Source organism: Sus scrofa, chromosome 15 (assembly GCF_054392235.1).
Source record: "Sus scrofa isolate SSC_HxYL_T2T_F1_AM1 chromosome 15, Sscrofa_HxYL_maternal_Yorkshire_Landrace_v2.0, whole genome shotgun sequence".
NCBI lineage: Eukaryota > Metazoa > Chordata > Mammalia > Artiodactyla > Suidae > Sus > Sus scrofa.
Window position 1 is genome coordinate 144,541,175 of NC_139397.1, and position 21,163 is coordinate 144,562,337.

Sequence of the window (21,163 nt, forward strand, 5' to 3'; positions counted from 1 at the left end):
CTCCTGCCAAGAAATGAATGTAAAATATTTTCAGTAAAAACAAAGAAATGAACAACCCAGCACACCAAGGATCACATCTGCACCTGTTGTCATGATGGTTTTTATAATTTACTTGCTGGTAGTCAGGAGTTGAACTACTCAGAGATGTAATAATAGCTGTTCCTATTTAAGAGAGCAGTTTATGACCTTTTTATGATCTGGGTTATTTATTGCCACTTTAATGTCTATATCTCATTTGCCACCATTTTGTCTATAGTTCACTGACCTTTCCATTCAAACCAAGGGGAGCTATATTTGAATAACAACAGCGCTTTATTTATATAGCTTTGCTCTTGGGAAAAGTTCAAAGTACTTTATAAACAGCTCTTTAAACTTGAAAGTAAGTAACATTTCCATATTAGATAAAGGTATAAAACAAGGAAAGTTCAGACAGCTAAAATTAGTAATTTAGAGAAGGTGTAACAGTTTGGAGAGGATTTCTAGATAAAGATGGCAAGTTGACCTTAAATATTTATCTCTTCTCTAGACCCTACTAAATTGAACATAATGGAATATTTTTAAGCACAAAAAGACAAAATGAATGGGGGAGGACATAGTTACAAACTAGAGGTTCCAACAAAGATTTAAAAGCTTTAGAAAACCAGTGAGTCAGACTTCCTGTTGTGGCTCAGTGGGATAAGAGCAACATAGTGTCTGTGAGGATGTAGCTTTGATCCCTGGCCTCGCTCAGTGGCTCAGTGGGTTAAGGACGTGGCATTGCTGCAAGCTGCAGTGTAGGTCACAGATTAGGCTCATTCATATCTATTGTTGCCATGACTGTGACACAGATCTGCAGCTGCGGCTCCCATTCAACCCCCAGCCCAGGAACTTCCAGGTACATCAATTAAAAAAAAGAGAGAGAAAAAAACAAAAGAAAACCAGTGAGACTACACATCTAAGCCACATACTCCAAAGCAAGTTTTACAAAACTGATACTTGTATCTAAACTATCTATATTGTTTCTTATTTCTCAAACATTTCCAAAATTAGGAGCAGGGAGTAGAAATTTTACTTAAGGTTCCCAAAAAATGTCAAGAAATAAAAGTCCCTGAATTGAAAAGACCCATTACCTTCCAATTAAATGAGTCAGAAGAAAGGTGGAAAATTCACACCAAGACACACAAGACACAGAAATCAACAAGTGGGGCCTTCACAATATTAAGCACAAATGATTTCTCACATATTTCTATACCCAGCCAAACTTTCCAAAAAGGTAAGGGCAGAATTAATAAATTTTCAAACCTACAAGGCACAAAATTTTTTAACTTAATATGTCCTCAAAACAAGGAGTAGATTTTTTTTTTTTTTTTAGGGCTGCACCCAACATACGTAGGTTGCCCGGCCAGGGGTCAAATCGGAGCTGTAGCCACCAGCCTACACCACAGTTCACAGCAAGGCCAGACCCTTAGCCCAATGAACAAGGCCAGGGATTGAACCTGAATCATCATGGCTACCAGCTGGATTCATTTCTGCTGAGCCACGATGGGAAGGAGAAGATTTTTAAAAGAGGAAGAAATCAGAGGAGTATACCCCCTACCAGAAGAGAAAAGTCCTAGAGTTACAGCCGTGAAGACTGGCTAGAAACAAAGGGTCTAGTCTGGTGCCAGAGGACAAAGGCTTCTGGGTGAAAGAGCCCTGGAGGAGATTAAAAAGACTCAAAAGAATGTCTAAAATTGAAGCATCAAGTAACGTATTGATAAGCATAAGCCAAACCTGACATAGTATAAATGTATCTCAAGCGATTCTAACTCTAAACTTCATGAATTGTTAATTCAAAGAAAAGTGAACAAAAAAGAAATACAATCAGGGTATGGTGATGGACCTTTTAGGTATTGTGCACATATTAACTAAAATCTCAGAAGGTATCACATTAGGAAGAGGGAGGAAGGAAAGTGGAGAGTTAGTGTAGATTTAAATCTTCATCTACCAAAATATCCAGAAAATGTCTAAAATGGATAAAAACATGGTATTTACAAATGAAAGTAAATATAAGGAGAAACTGTTGAAATACACAGCATTTTCCCTTCAAGAAGATCTAGGGTGTGAGGGGGGGATAAAGAGGGCAGCTAAAACTATTTTATGTTTCATTTTTCATTATTATTTAAAGTTTGCTTTGATAAAAAAAAAATTTAAGGCAAAAAAGTCACTTGCAAAGAAAGCTCATGTATGAGACTATATCCAGTCTATGCTGTCTAATGCTACCTTATTTAATGCTCTTTTTTCCATTTAACAAACAGTAACTTAAACTAGCCCTAGAGTAGCAAGCACATTGTCACTCTAACATTTAATGCCCTCATTATGGATGCAACTAATATAAAAGGTAAACAGAAACACTGGGGGAAAATGATTTAACAAAGAATGATAAGTAGAAAAAACATATATAAAGTTGAGAAAGTCTTTTAAACATTAACTACTTATATTTAAGCATTATATTTGCATAAACCAGATTTTAGTTTTAAAGTTATTGTAACCTTGTAACCATCTATAACAAGCGGTATAATCTCTGCGGGAAACCAACCATAAAGCATAGATTATTAATCAGCTATTGCCAACTTAATTGGTTTTCTGTGTGGTGTTTCTGTAGGTTGCCTGACAAATGAAGCCTACCACTGAGGAACTATATTTTACCCACAGAATTAATCCAGGAAAACACGTAGAATAATTAAAATGTTTTCTAAATAAATGAGCCCTAGATTCAGATAATGATTAAACTAAATTTTCAGAACTAAACCAACAAATTGTTTCAAAGACAAACTGTCTAATCAGGAAATCATGAGGGGAAAATAACTTTATAACAAAGTACTTCTTTCAGACACACACATTATCCTCATGATAGTCTCCAATCACTTTCAAAATTATCCTCAAAGCGTTGTTGGGAGGGGAGGGAGAACATTCTCGGTCCCTGTGACAGAATTGCGGATTTTCTTCCCCACAAACATTGTTTAATACGCTTACTACACTGAACCATAATGAATCACAAATGCTCACAACTTGGTGAAAGAAATCTAATTCCATTAAAAATTTTAAGATAGCACTTCTTTTCTCAGAAATATTGATAAGGAATAAAGAAGATAAAGAAACATAGGAGCAAAATAATTCCACCGGCCAAGTTTCTATACTTTTAAGCAGTTGTCTGAATTCCAATGCAAGATTTTTCGTAGGCTGAAGAAACGGTAAAGGAACATAAACTATTGATTAACAAGGAGCGTTATATTTTTGCCCGCAAGTTCTAACACTTCTAGAATTCCTCCTTTAAAAAAGCAGAAACTGGGAGTTCCTGTTGTGGTGCAGAGGAAAATGAATCCAGCGAGTATCCACGGGGATGCAGGTTCAATCCCTCAGTGGGTTAGGGATCTGGCATTGCCACAGGCTTCGGTGTAGATCTCGGATGCAGCTTGGATCTGGCACCGCTGTGGCTGTGGTGTAAGCTGGCAGCTGTAGCTCTGATTCAGCCCCTAGCCTGGGAACTTCCATATGCCAAGGGTGCGGCTCTAAAATAAATTTTAAAAATAAATAAATAAATAAAAAGCAGAAACTCTTAGTAGGTAAAATCATGGTTACCCAAAGACATTAGGTCCTAATCCCTGGAACTGTAAATGTCACCTTATATGGAAAAAGAGTCTGCAGATCTGAATAAATTAAGGATCTTCAGATGAGGGGACTAGCCCGGAGTGACTTGTGGGCTTTAACTTCGACCGCACATGTGATTTTAAGGGAGAGGCAGAGGGAGGCCTGGTACAGGCAGAAGAGAAGGCAGTATGGCGTGATGAGGGAGAGACTGGCGTGATGTGGCCACGGCCACGAGCCACACAAGGCCTGCCACTGCCATCATCTAGAAGAAGCAGGGAGCAGATTCTCCCCAGAGCCTCCAGAGGGCATGGAATTGCTGACCTCATGATTTCTGCCCAGTGAGACTGTGGACTTCTGGCCTCCAGATCCATGAGAGAATAAACTTCTCTTGTTTTAAGCACTAAGGTTGCCACCACCAAGCAGTTCTGTGGAAAACAGCACCCTATCCTGGCAAATGCTTGTGAGCAGGATGGCAGTGATTAGGCTGAACACACCAGCCTAGTCTGCCACCAGCCCAGTCGCAAGTGAGATGGAAAGATGTCACTTTCCCTGAAGCTATGGAAATTTTGATGTAGGCAAAGAGAAGAAACAAATGTCTAGGTTGGTGACTTAGAGGGAGCTGTCTTCCAAATGCAACGTGGAGAACAGAGTTTCATTCTTCTACTTTTCTCTCTCTCTTTTTCCTTTTTATGGCCACATCTGTGAAATATGGAAGTTCCCAGGCTAGGAGTCAAATTGGAGCTGCAACTGCCAGCCTACACCACGGCTTGCTGACAACACTGGATCCTAAACCCAATAAGGAAGACCAGGGATCAAACCCACATCTTCAGGACACTATGACAGGTCCTTAACCTGCTGAGTCACAATGTAAATTTCTGGAGTTTGTTAGAGATAACTTCCCAGACAAACTTCTCATCCAAATAATTTTTTCTTTAATAATTTTTTTTATATATAATGATTTTTATTTTTTTCCATTATAGCTGGTTTATGGTGTTCTGCCAATTTTCTACTGTACAGCATGGTGACCCAGTTACACATACATGTATACATTCTTTTTCTTACATTATCATGCTCCGTCATAAGTGACTAGACATAGTTCCTGTGCTACACAGCAGGATTGCATTGCTAATCCATTCCAAAGGCAATAGTGTGCATTCATCAACCCCAAGCTCCCCATCCATCCCACTCCCTCCCTCTTGGCAACCACAAGTCTGTTCTCCAAGTCCATGATTTTCTTTTCTGTGGAAAGGTTCCTTTGTGCCATATATTAGATTCCAGATATAAGTGATATCATATGATATTTGTCTTTCTCTTTCTGACTTCCTTCACTCAGGATGAGAGTCTCTAGTTCCATCCATGTGGCTGCAATGGCATTATTTTGTTCCCTTTTTATGGCTGAGTAGTATTCCATTGTGTATATATACCACATCTTCCTAATCCAATCGTCTGTCAATGGACATTTGGGTTGTTTCCATGTCTTGGCTATTGTGAATAGAGCTGCAATGAATATGTGGGTGCATGTGTCTTTTTCAAGGAAAGTTTTGTCTGGATATATGCCCAAGAGTGGGGTTGCTGGGCCATATGGTAGTTCTATGTATAGTTTTCTGAGGTACCTCCAAGCTGTTCTCCATAGTGGTTGTACCAGCTTACATTCCCTCCAATAGTGCAAGAGAGTTCCCTTTTCTCCACACCCCCTCCAGCACTTGCTATTTGTGGACTTATTGATGATGGCCATTCTGACTGGTGTGAGGTGGTATCTTATGGTAGTTTTTATTTGCATTTCTCTAATAATCAGTGATATTGAGCATTTTTTCATATGAATAATTATTTTTTAAAAACTAGTTACAAGAGTAATATTTGTTCATTGTTGAAAATTTATAAAAATCCAAAGCAAAAAAAAAAAGAAAAATCATAAGTTTTACCTATCATTTGACTATCCTGGGATCATTTCTGCTCATGTTTTAGTGTGAACCTTCTATTATGAATATTTCCAGATATTTTATTTTGCAAAAATAGGATCTAATAACACTTTGCAACCAATTTTTTATTCATATAAAACATTATGAACATTTTCCTCATCACTGTAATTTCTACAACATGTTTAATGCCTGCATGTTTTCCCATAGTAATGTAGAGTAAAAAAATTATTTCTTTTAGACATTATTGAGATTTTTCCCCATTTTTCACTAACAAATCTTTATTGATCTCCCAGGAATTTTTAAAGACAAGAAGTAGGTAGAGTTATTGCTGTGGCTCAGTGGTAACAAAACCAACTTGTATCCATTAGAATGCAAGTTCAATCCCTGGCCTTGCTTAGTGAGTTAAGGATCCAGCATTACCATAAGCTGTGGTGTAGGTCACAGATGCATCTCAGATCTGTTGTGGCTGTGGCCGTGGTGTAGGCTGGCAACTGGAGCCATGATTCAAAACCTAGCCTGGGAACTTCCATATGTCACACATGTGGCCCTAAAAGAGCAAAAAAAAAAAAAAAAAAAAAGAAGAAGTAAAGTAGACAAATCTGGACTCGCAGGAAGAAATCATCTTTGGAATTGTACAAAGGTTAAGCTTTAATGCCAAATCTGGTTCCCTAGAGTCAAATGATCATTTTCAGCCACACCTCCCCAAGCATGTGCGGTAGCAGGAAATACATAGTTTGAAGCTATCAGAGATCCCTAGAGCATCTCTCAACGGGGCAGATCAATCACGGGGAAGAGTGACCTCACAAAGGAGTCCACCATCCTATTCAACAAGCATTCAGGAGTAATGATAATCTACAATCAAAATACTTTTGTCAGCCGAAATGAAGACATTTCCCAAGGTAAAAAGATTCTAGTCATCATATAACAAATGCGAGCTCATGAAGGATAAAGAACTTTGTTGAAGCCACCACACCTGTGAGTAGGAAGACCAAAGCACAGAATTCAAAGTCATAAGTTGGGACTCATGGCCAAAGTTTACATTAAAATCATAAATAAAAGATCCCTCTTTTTATGGCTGAATAGTATTCCATTGTATATATGTACCACATCTTAATCCATTCATCTGACAATGGACATTTGGGTGCATATATCTTTTTGAATTAAAATTTTGTCTGGATACTTGCCCAAGAGTGGGAATCCTGGATCAAAATAATGCCATTTGTAGCAACATGGATGGAGACTCTCACACCAAGTGAAGTAAGTCAGAAAGAGAAGACAAATACCATATGATATCACTTATATGTGGAATCTAAAATATGGCACAAATGATTTTACCTACAAAACAGAAACAGATCATGGATATAGAGAGCAGACTTGTGTTTGCCAGGGGGGTGGGGGGAGAGAAAGGGATGGATGGGGAGTTTAAGGTTGGTAGATGCAAACTATTACATGCAGAACAGATCAGTAATTGGGTCATGCTGTACAGCACAGGGAACTGTGTCCAGTCTCCTGGGTTAGAACATCATGGAAGATAGTATCGGAGAAAAAAAAAAAAGGAATGTATGTATATGTGAGGCTGGGCTGGGTCACTTTTCTATAAAGCAGAAATTGAAGGAACACTGTAAATCAACTATACTTTAATAAAATGTTTAAAAAAAAAAAAAAAAAAAAGATCCCTCCATGCCAGGTACCACAGCAACAGCCTAAGTAGTCAGTATCTCAAACATGCAAACAGAGACCAATCCGGAAACAACATACAGGGGCTTCAACTGTCCCTGGAGTTACATCCACTTTTCCCCCTGGTGCTTTTGAGACTTGCAAAGAGTGGTGAGGACAGTGGGTTCTGTGTATGGTAAGATGAAGAGAGAGAAACAAGGCTGAGAAGAGATTCAGTACCTGGTAGGGAGGAGAGCTTCCTCTGGTTTTCCTAAGGCTCCTACCCCAGTGAGTCGTCTCTCTAGCATCCTTAAAATGAGAAGCAGGTGTGTGACTACATATGTAGGTTTGTGCATGTGCATATCTTTCTCACCTCTTTCTCCTCTCCTGGGTCCCATTCACCTTGAGGGACCAGACATCCACAAAGCTCTAAATCCGTCTTTTAAAATGCCCTTTGGGTATTGCCATTGGTGTTTTCACAAACACCACAGATTCCATTGGCTTGAACTCATCTCTTCCGAAACCCTGTCTCTCTTTCACTATTCTAACCTTGAATAATGGGCTGCCAAATTAGAAACCTGGACCAAAAAGCTGAAAAAAAATGAGGGCAGGTGGGGGCCCAGCCTTTCTCCAGTGAATGAAAACACCTTCCCCACCCATAAGATGAAAGCCCTTCAATGTACGTGGCCAAACCACGTAGCAACTGATGGCCATTCATGACTGCCTGCAAGAAGGGGCTCAAGAGAGTAGCCTTGTACTCAAACTCAGGTTCATCCCATCCACACAGAAACATCCTCTATAAGGATTCAAGGGAGTGGGCTGGGCTATAACATGGAAGGAGAAGCAGCCCTTGCTCAGCAACCTAAGGACATTGCATTTCCCTCAACCTCCATTGTTCTTTCTGCAAGGTATATGTGTCTCCCTTCAAGCCTTAGACCACTCCTTGTAGCGGGCACTTTTGTTCCTTCTCTGGCATCTCCTGCCCTCTTACCTCCTACTGGAATTTGCAGATTCAAAAGCAAATACATTTTAATGATTTGAGTCAATGTGAATAAGGTTTCCTGCTATTTCAACCCAAAGCATCCAAAGCCATTGTTTATCCATGTGTCCTTATTAATACCTGGAACATTTTGCGAGTATGCAGTATATTCTTGTGGATGAAGAAAGAAATGAAACTAGAAAATCAGGAAGGAGAATGTATATACGTGTATGACTGGGTCACTTTGCTGTACGGCAGAAAATGGCACAGCGTTGTCAATCAACTGTTCTTTCTTTAAAAAAAAGAAAATGAAAATCAGGAAGGAAGGGAGGAGGGAAAGAGGAAGGGAAGGAAAAGGTCAAAAAATTTATAAATCAACAAAGAGTCAAAATTGCAGGAAAATAAAAACCTGTCTCTTAAACAACAGACATTAGCTCTTATCAACTTTTATCCCCTGTATTTGAGCAGATGAGCAGACGTGACTGCTTTGTTTACAGGAAAGTTTGAGAAGGAATGAAGAGAAAATAGCTTAAAATTTGATATCATCTACTCTGAATTTAGAGGAAAACAACCCATAAAGACCATGGGCCTGAATCTTACTTCATTTACCACTATTCCTTGTATTCTGTCTTCATATCTAAATCAGAAACGTATGTTGCGAGGAGAAGGTCTCTATAATTGGCATCACGGGTCCAAAATGACCTATACCAAGAAAGGGCCGCAAAATGCATTTGATGAGAATGACAATATAATCAAATGTTTCTCCCTTCTGTTAATGTGTAACAACAATGGGCCTATAGCTAAAATGAGAAAACAAGACTATGTCTAATTAAATATATAACTGATGAAATAAACCCAAGATGTAGTGTAGAAAATAGACACAGATGACGCTAATGTTAAATATACTTAAAGTCAAATGAGGAGGGCTTATAAAATAAGTGGGATTTGCCGGAATCCACTTCTAAGATGGGCCATTCACTTCAGAAACTCTCCTCTCTCTGTCCCATGAAACTGTCAGTCATCCACATCCTTCCTGAGGGACCACCACTGGCACTCCTAAATACAAGGAATCTCAAAGAGTAAAGTGAAAATTGTCCTGATTTATGAATCGTTAACTCCTCCCTTAGAAACTAGTCCGTTGGATGGTTTCTGCACTCACCATCGGAAACAAGACAGCAAGGGTCTTAGGTGGGGCTTCTTAGGATGTCAGGTCAAGTGCCTCACTCAGGAGGAGATGAGATTTGGGAACTGGAGCATCACTTGAGGAGCAGATCCAGGTGAGATGCTGGTGGGGCCAGTGGTGAAGGGTGAAGGGACAGAGGTGGCTGGACAGCACCCAAGTGGCAGATTGAGGAAGACAAGCAAAAACATAAATAATTGGCTAAAACCTTAAATAAGGGAGGAAAGGGAGGGGACTGGAAAGGAACCATCACCTGCTTAACTAGCCCTATGCACCAGCAACTCCCAAAGGCTGCCTGGTGGCCAAGAGAACCATCAGCTCTGGAGAGCACCCCTCGAGACCTAGCTCAGGAGCATAGGTCCATGCAGTGATGCTGAGAGGATGCAGAGGAAGACAATAAGGCCAACCCAGAAAAAAGGCAGAGAGGTCCAGACCCAGACAGGAGCCCTGTGCAGATAACTTCCAATGGTCCTGCTTCTCCTCCCTGTGTCTTTCCCCACGCAGCTTCCCTTAGTATTTCTCTGCCTTTCACTTGACTGAAATCCTTACACTCAGGAAAGACCACCAATCACAAAATTTATAAAACGTTTTAAATAAAAAATAAGTGTTATAAGGTTTGCCAGCCTTACTAAACCCCCTTCCCCCTTATGTGTCAGTTTATTTGTTATAGCACAGCTCCTATTTGGCTTTAAAACTGAAAGCACCAGGTAGCCAGGGACTGTCTCTGTGGAATGAATGTCATATGGGGTCCACGTGGTTGTATAGGAACTCACTGGATGCTTCAGTTTATTCCATAGGTTTTTTCTGTTTTTTTTTTTTTTAATTTTTTTCTCTTTTTAGAGCCGCACCTGTGACTTGTAGAAGTTCCAGGCTAGGAGTCGAATTGGAGCTGCAGCTGCCGACGTACACCACAGCCACAGCAACGAGGGATCTGAGCCAGGTCTGCAACCTACACCACAGCTCACGTCAATGCCGGATGCTTAGCGCACTGAGCAAGGCCAGGGATCAAACCCACATCCTTACAGACATTCTGTCGAGTTCTTACCCAATAAGCCACAATGGGAACTCTGTTTTTTCTTTTTTAAAAAAATTATAGTTGTACAACTCTGCTGTGCCAATTTTTGCCGTACAGCAAAGTGACTCAGTCACACAAGTACACGCATTCTTCTTTTATATTTTCTTTTCCGTCATGGTCTGTCCTAGGAGACTGGATACGAAACACACTTGCAGTTGATCTGGGTACTCCCCTTATTCCTTCTCTTTGACTCTATTTGCTTTACTCATAAGACCGGCTTTGATTCCTTTCTCCGCAATTCCATATACACAGTAGCTTCTCAATGACTAGTAATTAAATAAATGTTTGCTAACAAGCCAAGCACCACCTAGGATGCCATTGTGTTAGGCAGGGGAAGACAGGCAAGACAAGCCATTGTCTCTGCTGCAAAATCAGACACAGCATCTGATACTGCGAACAGCTCCAACCAGCATCCTAATAGTATGCAGTGGATTGTACAGTTAAATAACGCCACTCAAAAAAAAAAAAAAAAAAAGTGGCAGAGTAGAGGAGAATACACAAAGACCCAGCTGCCCACAACATGAATAGCCTGGCCAGGGCCATCCCACCAAGACCCACAGAGAATACAGATCAGAGGGAACTGGGAAATTCGAGAGGAGCCAGGGCCTCAACCTCTGTTAACCACGATCCAGTTTCAACTCCCCTCTCCTTTGCTTCCTCCTGCCTCTCTCCCTCCCCAAACCTAAAGTTCTGGGAGCACAACTTGAGAGCTGTTAGGCAAAAAAAGAACCAGCACTGTGTGGTGTCGGAGGGTCCCCAGGCTGGCTCTGCAGCTGGGCCCCGGGCTACATTGTGCTCATTATTCCTGGCAGGCCCGGGCCCCAGAGAGTGCCTTCTGCAGCTGGCATTTTGTGAGCTAAGTTACTCCCAAGAATCCAAGAGGAAACACTGCACTTTGTTCCTGAGGATGATGTGAAAAAAAAAAATATATAGGGGAGGTCTCAAGATTTTAAACAGAAATTTCAAGGCTCAAACACCTAACTTTGTTTTGTTGTTTTTGAACCAAAGCACATGACTCTGAACACCAGTGTGACGTCATCTTAGAAAATTAAAGGCTGCAACTCCAGTACGCATGCAGTTAAAATTTAAATATGTAAAGTCATTTAAATATGTAAAGTCATTAAATATGTAAAGTCATTCAAGTACACAACTGGAAGAATGATGCAGTAGAGGTTTTTTCCCTTGAAACAGAATCTTAAAGCGGGAAAGTATCTCGAGAGGTGTTGGCCCAGATTTCTCATTCCAGGATTACGATTATCTGGGCCTGGAATCTGCTCTTCAAGATTTCTAGGGCTGGAATGTTCATATATTTTTTATAGCCCAGGGGAATATGTTTTTTCACCTTGAATGCAGAAGTTTCTTCCTGTATCCAGCAAAAATCTCTGCTGATTTCTCTTTGTACAACTAGCCCCACAGACCAATGCCAGGGCAATGCTCTTCTGAATTCCTTCTATTTTTTTTCAACAACATCCTTCTAGAAGTAAAATAAATGAACATGACCTAAAGCAGAACACACAAAAAATTTACTCTGTGAGTCCTGAACCCTATATTGCTTGTCAGAAATATTATGGCTTTTGTTCTTCCAGCAAATATTTCTCCTTCTCTCTCCGCTGTCTCCATTTCCATCTCTCTCTCTCTTTCTCTACACACACACACACACACACACACACACACACACACACACACACACACATCTCGTTCATATCCGATTGCCTCGCCAGGTCTTTTTGTTCTGGAACTGCATTTTTCCCTCCCACTTAAACATGCTCTGTAGACTTTATCAAACTACACTCTTCTCCTTAGACTTGTCCCTACTGACTTGATCTTGCTTTTGAGGGGCCAGTTTCCCCAACAGGAACAGAATTTGAAATGACTTTAGGAAATCTCTAAAGGAACCATAACCCAGTTTCTTCTCTTATCACTTTCAAATTTAATGAGTCTTTTTACAAGTCCTTTGTATCATCACGTCACCAAAAAAGCATTGCTTGCAACAGGACTAAAGGCGGTTCGGTGGGTCCACTCTCTCCCATCAAAGTTGAGCCATTGAGAACTGCTTTTTGAAATTTGGGAGCTCCGCTAAGCAGAGTTAGCATCTAAACTCACTTTTTCAAATGGAGTCATTCGCCCCACTTGCCTAAATCCCTGTGATATTTCCCTATAGGGATGAAAACAAAATCTAAACTCCGTGCCATGGCATCGAAGCTCCTTATACGTGGATGCCCTATAGGGCACCACTATTAACCACAACTTTCTCACCTCTCCAGATTCACTGGCCCCTTATTTTCCATCCATAACACACGAAACCATGTCCTCTACAGGGAGCTGGCCTTCCCGCTCCTGCTGCCTGACAGATTCCACCTCGAGTTCTTCACAGACTGGCTTTCTCATCAGCCAAGGCTTGTTAATCTGTATTTTTTTCCCCTCTCTTCCTCCAGCTAACAGTTAAACCCCATAAAGACGCTGGGGGGGGGGGGGTCTTGTTCACGGCGTCTCCAGTGCTGGGCAGACAGTGAGCACCCAGTGAACATGTGTGGAATGAATGGGCGTGTGTGGGGTTTTCTGCACACACACCATCACTGATGGCTGTAAGCGCCAACCTGACCACAGCTATGCAAGAACTGGGAAGTGGACGGAAGACTCTGGCCAGAAAGATCAATGGATCTTTGCTTCCCCAACCTGGAAAGCAATAAGACAAGGAGTGTATCTCTAAGGTTGTAAAAGAAATCCACGGGCAGACATGCATTTTCCTGCCCCTTAATTTACTTGCACTACTCAAAACAAATTTCTGATGATGAAATATGCATAAGACATATTTTCTTTGTTACCTCTAAACCAATGACTATATTCATCAACATATGTGAAAAAGAACATTGTATGAGAAAGAACCCCAAAGCTTACCAAAATCATGCATTTCATTTCCAATTTTCTTTCCATGTCAGCATTACAGTTTACATAAATGAAAAACGTTGTTTAAACGGATTCTGAGGCATGAATATTAGCATAAATTTTGAGAGCTGAAGCAAAACAAAAATGTAAAATAACCCCCAAAGGATCCAGAGAGTACAACTACTGAGAAATTTCTTTCACTTTTCAGTCTTGAAGATAGTTTATTCAGATTGCAAATACAAAGGGAGGAATTCTCATTAAGAACAGAACTTCTCTTACCAAGCCCAAAGTTCCATAGGGGCTAGCAAAAATACGGCAAATTACTATTTCATTCACACACACTTAAATGTATGTCTTTGATGTGTACCCCAACGTGATGCTCTATATCACATCTGTATATCTACATCTGCATCATTTTTCTATATTGCTAAGAAAAATAAAGTAAGGTATAGGTTCATACTACCGTCACTCAGTGAGCTTATTCTACTAGTCACGCGATATATTCATTCTTTAAAAAAAAAAAAATCCCCTTGAAACAAGTACCTTGAGGTGACACATTCTTTTGTCTGTCCCACCTCAAGGGACCCTGCTGGCCACAGGCCCCCTACCTTGCATCCACTGTGAGTCTTGGTCTTCATCAGGGGTGTGGTGGTGCACAGCTCAATGGCCTCAGGCTCATGGAAGATGACGGCTGGCAGAGGTTCCTTTTTCAGTGTTAGGACATTCAACTTAGACTTCAGCATGGTCTGAAAGTGCTGAAAAGCAGAAAAAGAAAAAAAAAAAAGGAAGCCAGAGTTAAGTCATTTGGAATTGTACATGATGCAATTGTACAGCACACCCAGCAGCAAAATCTTTGTTCTATTAATTCATTTTACTAGGGCAGGTCAAAAGGTACCCAGTAAAACAGAAGGAAAAAGCTACCAAAATGAAACTGTGGGCGACAATCCACACCTCAGCAGATGCCGTTAAAACTTGGGGCAGTGGTAGCGTCACCAGGACCTTGACCTGAGAGGTTCTTCCAAGGTCATGTGCACAGAAGAGATTCTAGACACGAGATCCATGCTGAATTCAGCAAAATAAGTAAAGATGTTGAGAAGAGGATGTTATAGGAGATACTCAGGAGAAAGTCTAAAGATAATAAAAAAAAGGAGAACTGATGAAAAACACACAGGCACACAACATCCATTCTCTGACTGCCCTAGTGGCTGCAGAACTTGAGAAAATTCACTACTTCTCAATGGACTTTTCTATCCACTGCCTCAGGCCAGGACTCTAAGTAGATACCCATTCTATATGCAACTCCTGTTGACACTCGTTTTGAAATATGCCCGGAATCCAACCACATTTAATCACCACTATGTATCTATACACCCAGTTCAGGTTCCATCTTTGTTTGATCTATTATAGCAGCTTCCACACTAGTCTTGCCACTTCCAACCTCACCACACAGCAGCAGGAAGGAATCCTTCTAAAATCTAACCATGGCTGTCCTCCTTCTGTCAAAGGGATGCCACTGGGAAAATGGTGCCTATAGACTTGCTCAATGCAGGGTTGCCACAAACCTTCAATTGGTTAAATAAAAGCAGTTTCTCCCTCCTGAGTCTTCCTGTCTTCTCACAGAAACATTCTAAGTCCTTACATTGGCCTTCAAGCCCATGCATGGCATGATTCAGGGTCCCAAAGTCTCTTAAATCTCATCTCTCACCATCATTCCCTCACTTACTCAGGCCCAGCCTCAGTGGCCTCCTTACTCGCTGAGAATGAGCCAAAGACACATGGAACCTCTGAACATGTACTCTTGCCCTCAGTATCTGAAACATTGCTTCTTCGCCTTCTTGAAGAACCGGATTAAACGACATCTTATGAGACAGTCTTTCTTTATTAACATTCATCTAAAATAGCCACCCGCCCACATACACACACACAGAGCATGCATCCTGTGCAATCAATCACACAGGGCCCTATACTCAGGGGGGCTCCATGCTTGGTATAATTCTCTTGGTTTAATGTTACCATCTTGAAATTCTTAATAACTTTATTTTTGAACTTGAGTTTTGTAAGTCTGATGGGACGGCACAGCACATGTGTGAGTAGATAGTCACAAAATGTGTATTCACCTCCAATGGACAGGAATTCAGTAAGATGGAAACTGAGCCCAGGCATTTTATTGTTCCCTGCTCTATTGTACTTTGCAGATACCGCATTTTTTTTTTTTACACAAATTGAAGGTCTGTGGCAACCCTGCATTGAACAAGTCTATCAGCACCTTTTTGCCCAGCAGCATTTTCTCACTTTGTGCCTCTGTATCACAATGTGGTATTTCTTGAGATATTTCAAACTTTTTTCATTCTTACTATGTTTGTTCTGATGATCCATGATCCGTGGTCTTTGATGGTACTGTTGCAAAAAGACCAAGACTCACTGAAGGCTCAGATGATGGTTGGCACTCTTTAGCAATAAAATATTTGTAATTAAGGTATGTACATTGTTTTCTTAGGCCAAATGCTATTGCACACTTAATAGAGCATAGCATAAACATAATTTTTATATGCATTGGGGAAAAAATTTTGCTGTATCTCGCAATTTGCCTTATTTCAGTGGTCTGGAACCAAATCCAGTCTCTCTGAGGTCTGCCTGAAAAAGTAAGGATGTTAAGTCTATGACTCAGTTTTCCAAAAGGACATGCTTTCTTTAGAATTACAATTTGCTTCCAATGCAGAAAAAAGTCACTCTAATAAGAAGTACAAATGATCAAGGAGCCCTATCCTATCCTTTTTGTTTGTACGACTCTCTGTATTAGGCAACCACTAATACTGAAAACGATGACACAGAAGGGTCATCAGAACTCCTCCTCTTTCCGGGCCTCTTACTCAGGAGTAAATCAAAGGAGAATGTGCATGTTTGAGAAACGAAATAAACACATGCAAGTTCATTCTTTGCTCTGTGTCCTCTGTTCCACTAAGATCAAAATTCAGTTGCATATATGAACTACGAAATGCCAACTGGGTAATTTCAATGATTCCACACATATTTCTATTTAAAGTGGGCACTGAACAATATAATCATGAATGATAAATTCATGTTAATCATCTAAAGTTTTGCTTTTTCTTTACTTAGAACAGCACTAAATAGCATTTAAAAAGAAAAAGAAAAAGAAAACTACCATAATGATTGCAGAAAGAGATTCATGGCAGGAAAAAAAAAAGATTTATTTTTAGTTTGTTTTTTTTGTTGTTGTTGTTTTTTAGTTTGTTTTTTTTTTTGTTGTTGTTGTTGTTGTTTTTTGTCTTCTTCTGTCTTTTTAGGGCCACACCCATGGCATATGGAAGTTCTCAGGCTAGGAGTCCAATTGGAGCTGTAGCTGCCAGCCTACACCACAGCTCACAGCAATGCCGGATCCTTAACCCACTGAGCCAGGCCAGGGACTGAACCTGCATTCTCATGGATCCTAGTCAGATTCATTAACACTGAGCCACAATGGGAACTCCTAATTTCAGTACTTTTAATGGCACTATTTTTTCTATTTTTTGAATAGAGGACATTGATTTTTATTTTACACAGGCCTCTGCAAACTATACGGCTAAGCTGGATACACATAAATGCCCCTTGTTGTCTGTTCCCTTCTCTCGTTTTATTATTCTTATCACTACTTATTGCCACTTTGAAATGTGTTTTATTGTCTCTTCCCATTCACTGGAATATAAGTGCCATATAAACAGAAACGGCTTTAATCCACGAAGTCTCCCAAGGACCTAAAACATCATCTGAAACATCATAGACGTTCAATGAACATTTGTGGAAGGTAATGCAGGTAATGAAATGAAAGAAAAACACACAGTACAAATATAAAAATAATGATTTTTAGACCAGGGTTCATGGAGTATACCTGCTCACTACTTCATCCAACTTGACTTTTCTGGACAAACGCAGGACTGAAGAAATGAATGATGACATATGTACACAAGGCCATTCACCTAGATATAAGCTTCCAAAAATAATTCCCATACCAATTCAGTATAAAGGCAGCAAAGGTTTTGGAATTTATATCCGAACAAGGTCTGCATTTCACAAGTCCACACAGAATCTTCTAGAACTCCAAATGACCACTCTGATGATCAGATTTACATGACAACCTGACTAGGCTGCCAGGCTCACTTATCCAATCAAATGCTCATCTAGGTGCCGCCATGAAGGTATTTTGTGAATGTGATTCAAGTCCATATCAGTTGAATTAAAGGAAGGGAGATCATTCTAGATAATCTGAGCGGGCCTGATTAGACCAATTCAAAGATTTTAATAGGTGAGCTGAGGATTCCTTGAAAAAGAACTTCTAGCTATGAACAGCAATTTCACTCTATGAAATCGCCCACCCTTCCTCGCAGCCTTCCCTAAGGATCTCACCCTTGCTTAGACAGCCTCCACAACTGCATAAGCCAATGCCTTGAATAAATCACTTTATATATATCACCTTATAGTCTTATCTCTTACTTAACCCTGATAAAGCCCCTTTTTAGAATGCAAAGGTGGCATCTTTGATATTTTCTCAAATGGGAGACTTGTATTTAAGTATCCCAAGAAGTATTGACTTGTATTTTGGTTTTTTTCTTTTTCAGCAGCACCCATGGCATAAGGAAGTTCCCAGACAGGGGAGTGAATTCGAGCCACAGCTGGCAACCTGTGCCATAGCTGCAGCAATACCAGATCCTTAACCTGCTGCACTAGGCTAGGGATAAAACCTGTGCTAATTCACAGACAACTCCAGACCTTACTACTGTGCCACAGCAGGGACTCCCAAATTATATTTTTTTTAATAAAAGAAAGTTTTCATATTAATTGCATAAATGAAAGTTTTCGCATCCATCTGGACATTTCTGTCTTGGCTTATAATTGATTCCCATCCAAGGAGGGTGCTGGTTTGGGGTTGCAAAGTGGTCTGTGAGGAGCAACACAGATCAGTGGAAGTGACAGCTGAGGTTGGTTTGCCTCTGTGGAAAAAAAAACTGGAGCCACAGAGTGAAGAGGATAAAGGCAGAGGGGCTCAGAAGATGAGGTAATGAACAAGTGAGGACACTTCCCAGGCTGCCATTTTGCTGAGGCTCTAAGTGAGGTACATGAAGCTGCAGCTCCCCTCGGCCTGACTCCCGTAAACACAGGAAGTTCCTAAAGATGGCAATTGAGATGACCCTATTCTCATGGGGCTGGACAACCACACTGCCCAGAAGTTCAGTCTTCTGGTCTTCATCGTCATTATTGTCAGAAAGAAAAGGTTCAACCACTAGGCACACAGAGAGACTGGGAGTTACAGATGAGCCCTTGATTACTGGCCTGAGAGCCAAGTAAAAGAAATAATTTTTTTTTTTTTTTTGCTTGTTAGGGCCATACCCATGGCATATGGAGGTTCCCAGGCTAGGGGTCAAATCAGAGCTGTAGCTGCTGGCCTACACCACAACCACAGCAATGCAGGATCCAAGCCATGTCTATGACCTACACCACAGTTCATGGCAACGCCAGATCCCCAACCCACCGAGCAAGGCCAGGGATTGAACCAGCATCCTCATGGAGGCTAGTCAGACTCATTAACCACTGAGCCATGATGGGAACTCCCAAGAAATAAGTATTTTTAAAAAAAACTTTAAGCTGGGGATAGGAAAATCCTGGAGTTCAAATTTCAATTTCAACATGATGTGTTGAGTAATTTCAACTCCATAATTCTTCAGAGGTTGGGCATCTCCAGCCAGGCAGGTAGTGCCCTGTAATCACTCACCAGTCTCATCACAAACCTTTATCCCCATGTAGCCAGCACTGTGAGAGGCACAGCTGGGACAGAAATAAAATACGAGGCTCTGCTGGAAGGTTTCTCATGTCAGTAGAGACTGATACATCAAATGACAATTGCAATTTTACATAAGAAATTCATTAGAAGAGTTAAACAAAAAGGCTAAGACAATATTTGTAAGTGAAATAGAGAAAATGCGTCCTTTTTTTTTAAGTGTTTTGTTTTTCATTAATAGTTGCATCCTTTTTGTCCACTGGGAAAGGATGAAGGTAAAGAGGGAATAAAATGTAGATTATGTGATGAATCATTAAGTCTGCAACCATACATGCTTTTATAGAAAATTAATATTTTTGGAGTTCCTGTAGTGGCTCAGTGGTTAACAAACCCAACTAGCATCCATGAGGATGCAAGTTTGATCCCTGGCCTCACTCAGTGGGTTAAGGATCCCGTATTGTCGTGAGCTGTGGTACAGGTTGTGGAGACGGCTCGCATCCAGGGTTGCTGTGGCTGTGGTGTAGGCTGGCAGCTACAGCTCTGATTAGACCCCTAGCCTGGGAACTTCCATACGCCATGGGTGTGGCCCTAAAAAGACAAAAAAAAAAAATTAACATTTTCGTGTAACTCTGAGTCACTCTTATAAACCTTCAGTGGTAGGGCTGTGATAGCTAGGTCTGTTTCTGTTAAGAATACTCTTCTACCCTCTTCCTTGGGGAAAACTTCTCAACTACTATATACTGCTTTATGAAATGGGGCTGCTGGTCACAATTCCCAACCCCCTAATATAGGTAAAGACTATGTGACACAGGCTGACTAAGTACCCCACATCCTGGCCAGAGGCATTGATTCAGAGGAAACTCAAGACTGGCTGAAGAGAATCTTCTGGGAGGCTGATAGGTAGGGATGCTAAACTGGGGGGAAGACTCCAGAGCTGCTGCAGACCTTCTTCCATGCCCCGTAAGGTCAGTCTGGGAATGATAATACCACAGAGAGACAAGAAGAGCTGAGAAATGGAGAGTCACGCACTTGGCAATGCTGAGCTCCTGGTTCCAGCTGCATCTATCTCAGATCTAACCGCAGATTTACGGACAGTATGAACCAATACGCTGCCTTTTATGCTTACGTGAGCTTGAGTTTGGTGTCTGCTCCTTGGAACTCAAAGAGTCTCATCAATACAAATTATTCTTTAATTTTAAAAAATCTGTAAAAATAACATGGGAGAGCTCCTGTTGGGGCTCAGTGGTATTGAACCCAGCTGGTATCCATAAGGATGTGGGTTTGATCCCTGGCCCCACTCAGTGGGTTAAGGATCCGGCATTGCCGTGAACTGTGGTATAGGTTTCAGAGACAGCTCGCATCCAGCGTTGCTGTGGCTGTAGCGTAGGCCAGAAGCTATAGCTCTGATTCGACCCCTTGCCAGAAACCTCCATATACCACACATGCAGCCCTAAAAAGAAAAAGATAAAAATAAAAAATAAAAATAAAATGGAGCCACTCACAAAAATAAAAGGACTTCGTAAACGTTAAACTTTGGAAATGAGTAGCAGCATTATCTTCTAAAAAAAAAAAAAATTGTGAATCTTGCACTTAGTTATTTGAATAGGCTGAACCTCAATGATCAAGTCCCAGATAATAATCTAAAGAAGGTGTAAGAATCCCCAGGTTATTCATATCTAAGATAAAGCCCTCTGAGCTACTGCCAAAATAAGATGAATAGCAAGTCTCAAGAGACAGCCAAATACAATACAGGACACCCAATTCTTGCTGAAGAGCCAAGACCCATTTGCTCTAAACAGCTCTGTCAGAATTGCATGGCCTTGTACTCCCTGAGCCTTGGTTTTCTCCCATGTCCACTTTCAAAGGCATGCTATGATAAGTCAAAAATGATGCCACTTGCTCTTTGCATAGATGAACAAGTGCAATAAAGATAATGCAACCTCGAATAACATCATCCAGTAGCATTATGAGAAGGCATCACAAGAGACATCTAAGAGAGTAGCTTGGAAAAGCTACCGTTCCCAAAAGAAGGATGCACAGGGATTCCGTAAAGAAAATGTGTTATTCATTCTTGAAGAAGGGAAGTGAA

General features: G+C 40.8%; 1 protein-coding gene across 1 annotated transcript in view; it reads right to left on the reverse strand.

Moving 5' to 3' along the window:
* PID1 (phosphotyrosine interaction domain containing 1) overlaps positions 1-14,065 on the reverse strand; it is a gene marked incomplete at its 5' end in the record, with an annotated part of 134,518 nt that extends 120,453 nt beyond the window's left edge. Inside the window, 1 exon segment of the mRNA NM_001173520.1 lies at positions 13,913-14,065. Coding sequence (NP_001166991.1) covers positions 13,913-14,065 — 153 coding nt within the window.
* Between the last annotated feature and the right edge of the window lie 7,098 nt (positions 14,066-21,163).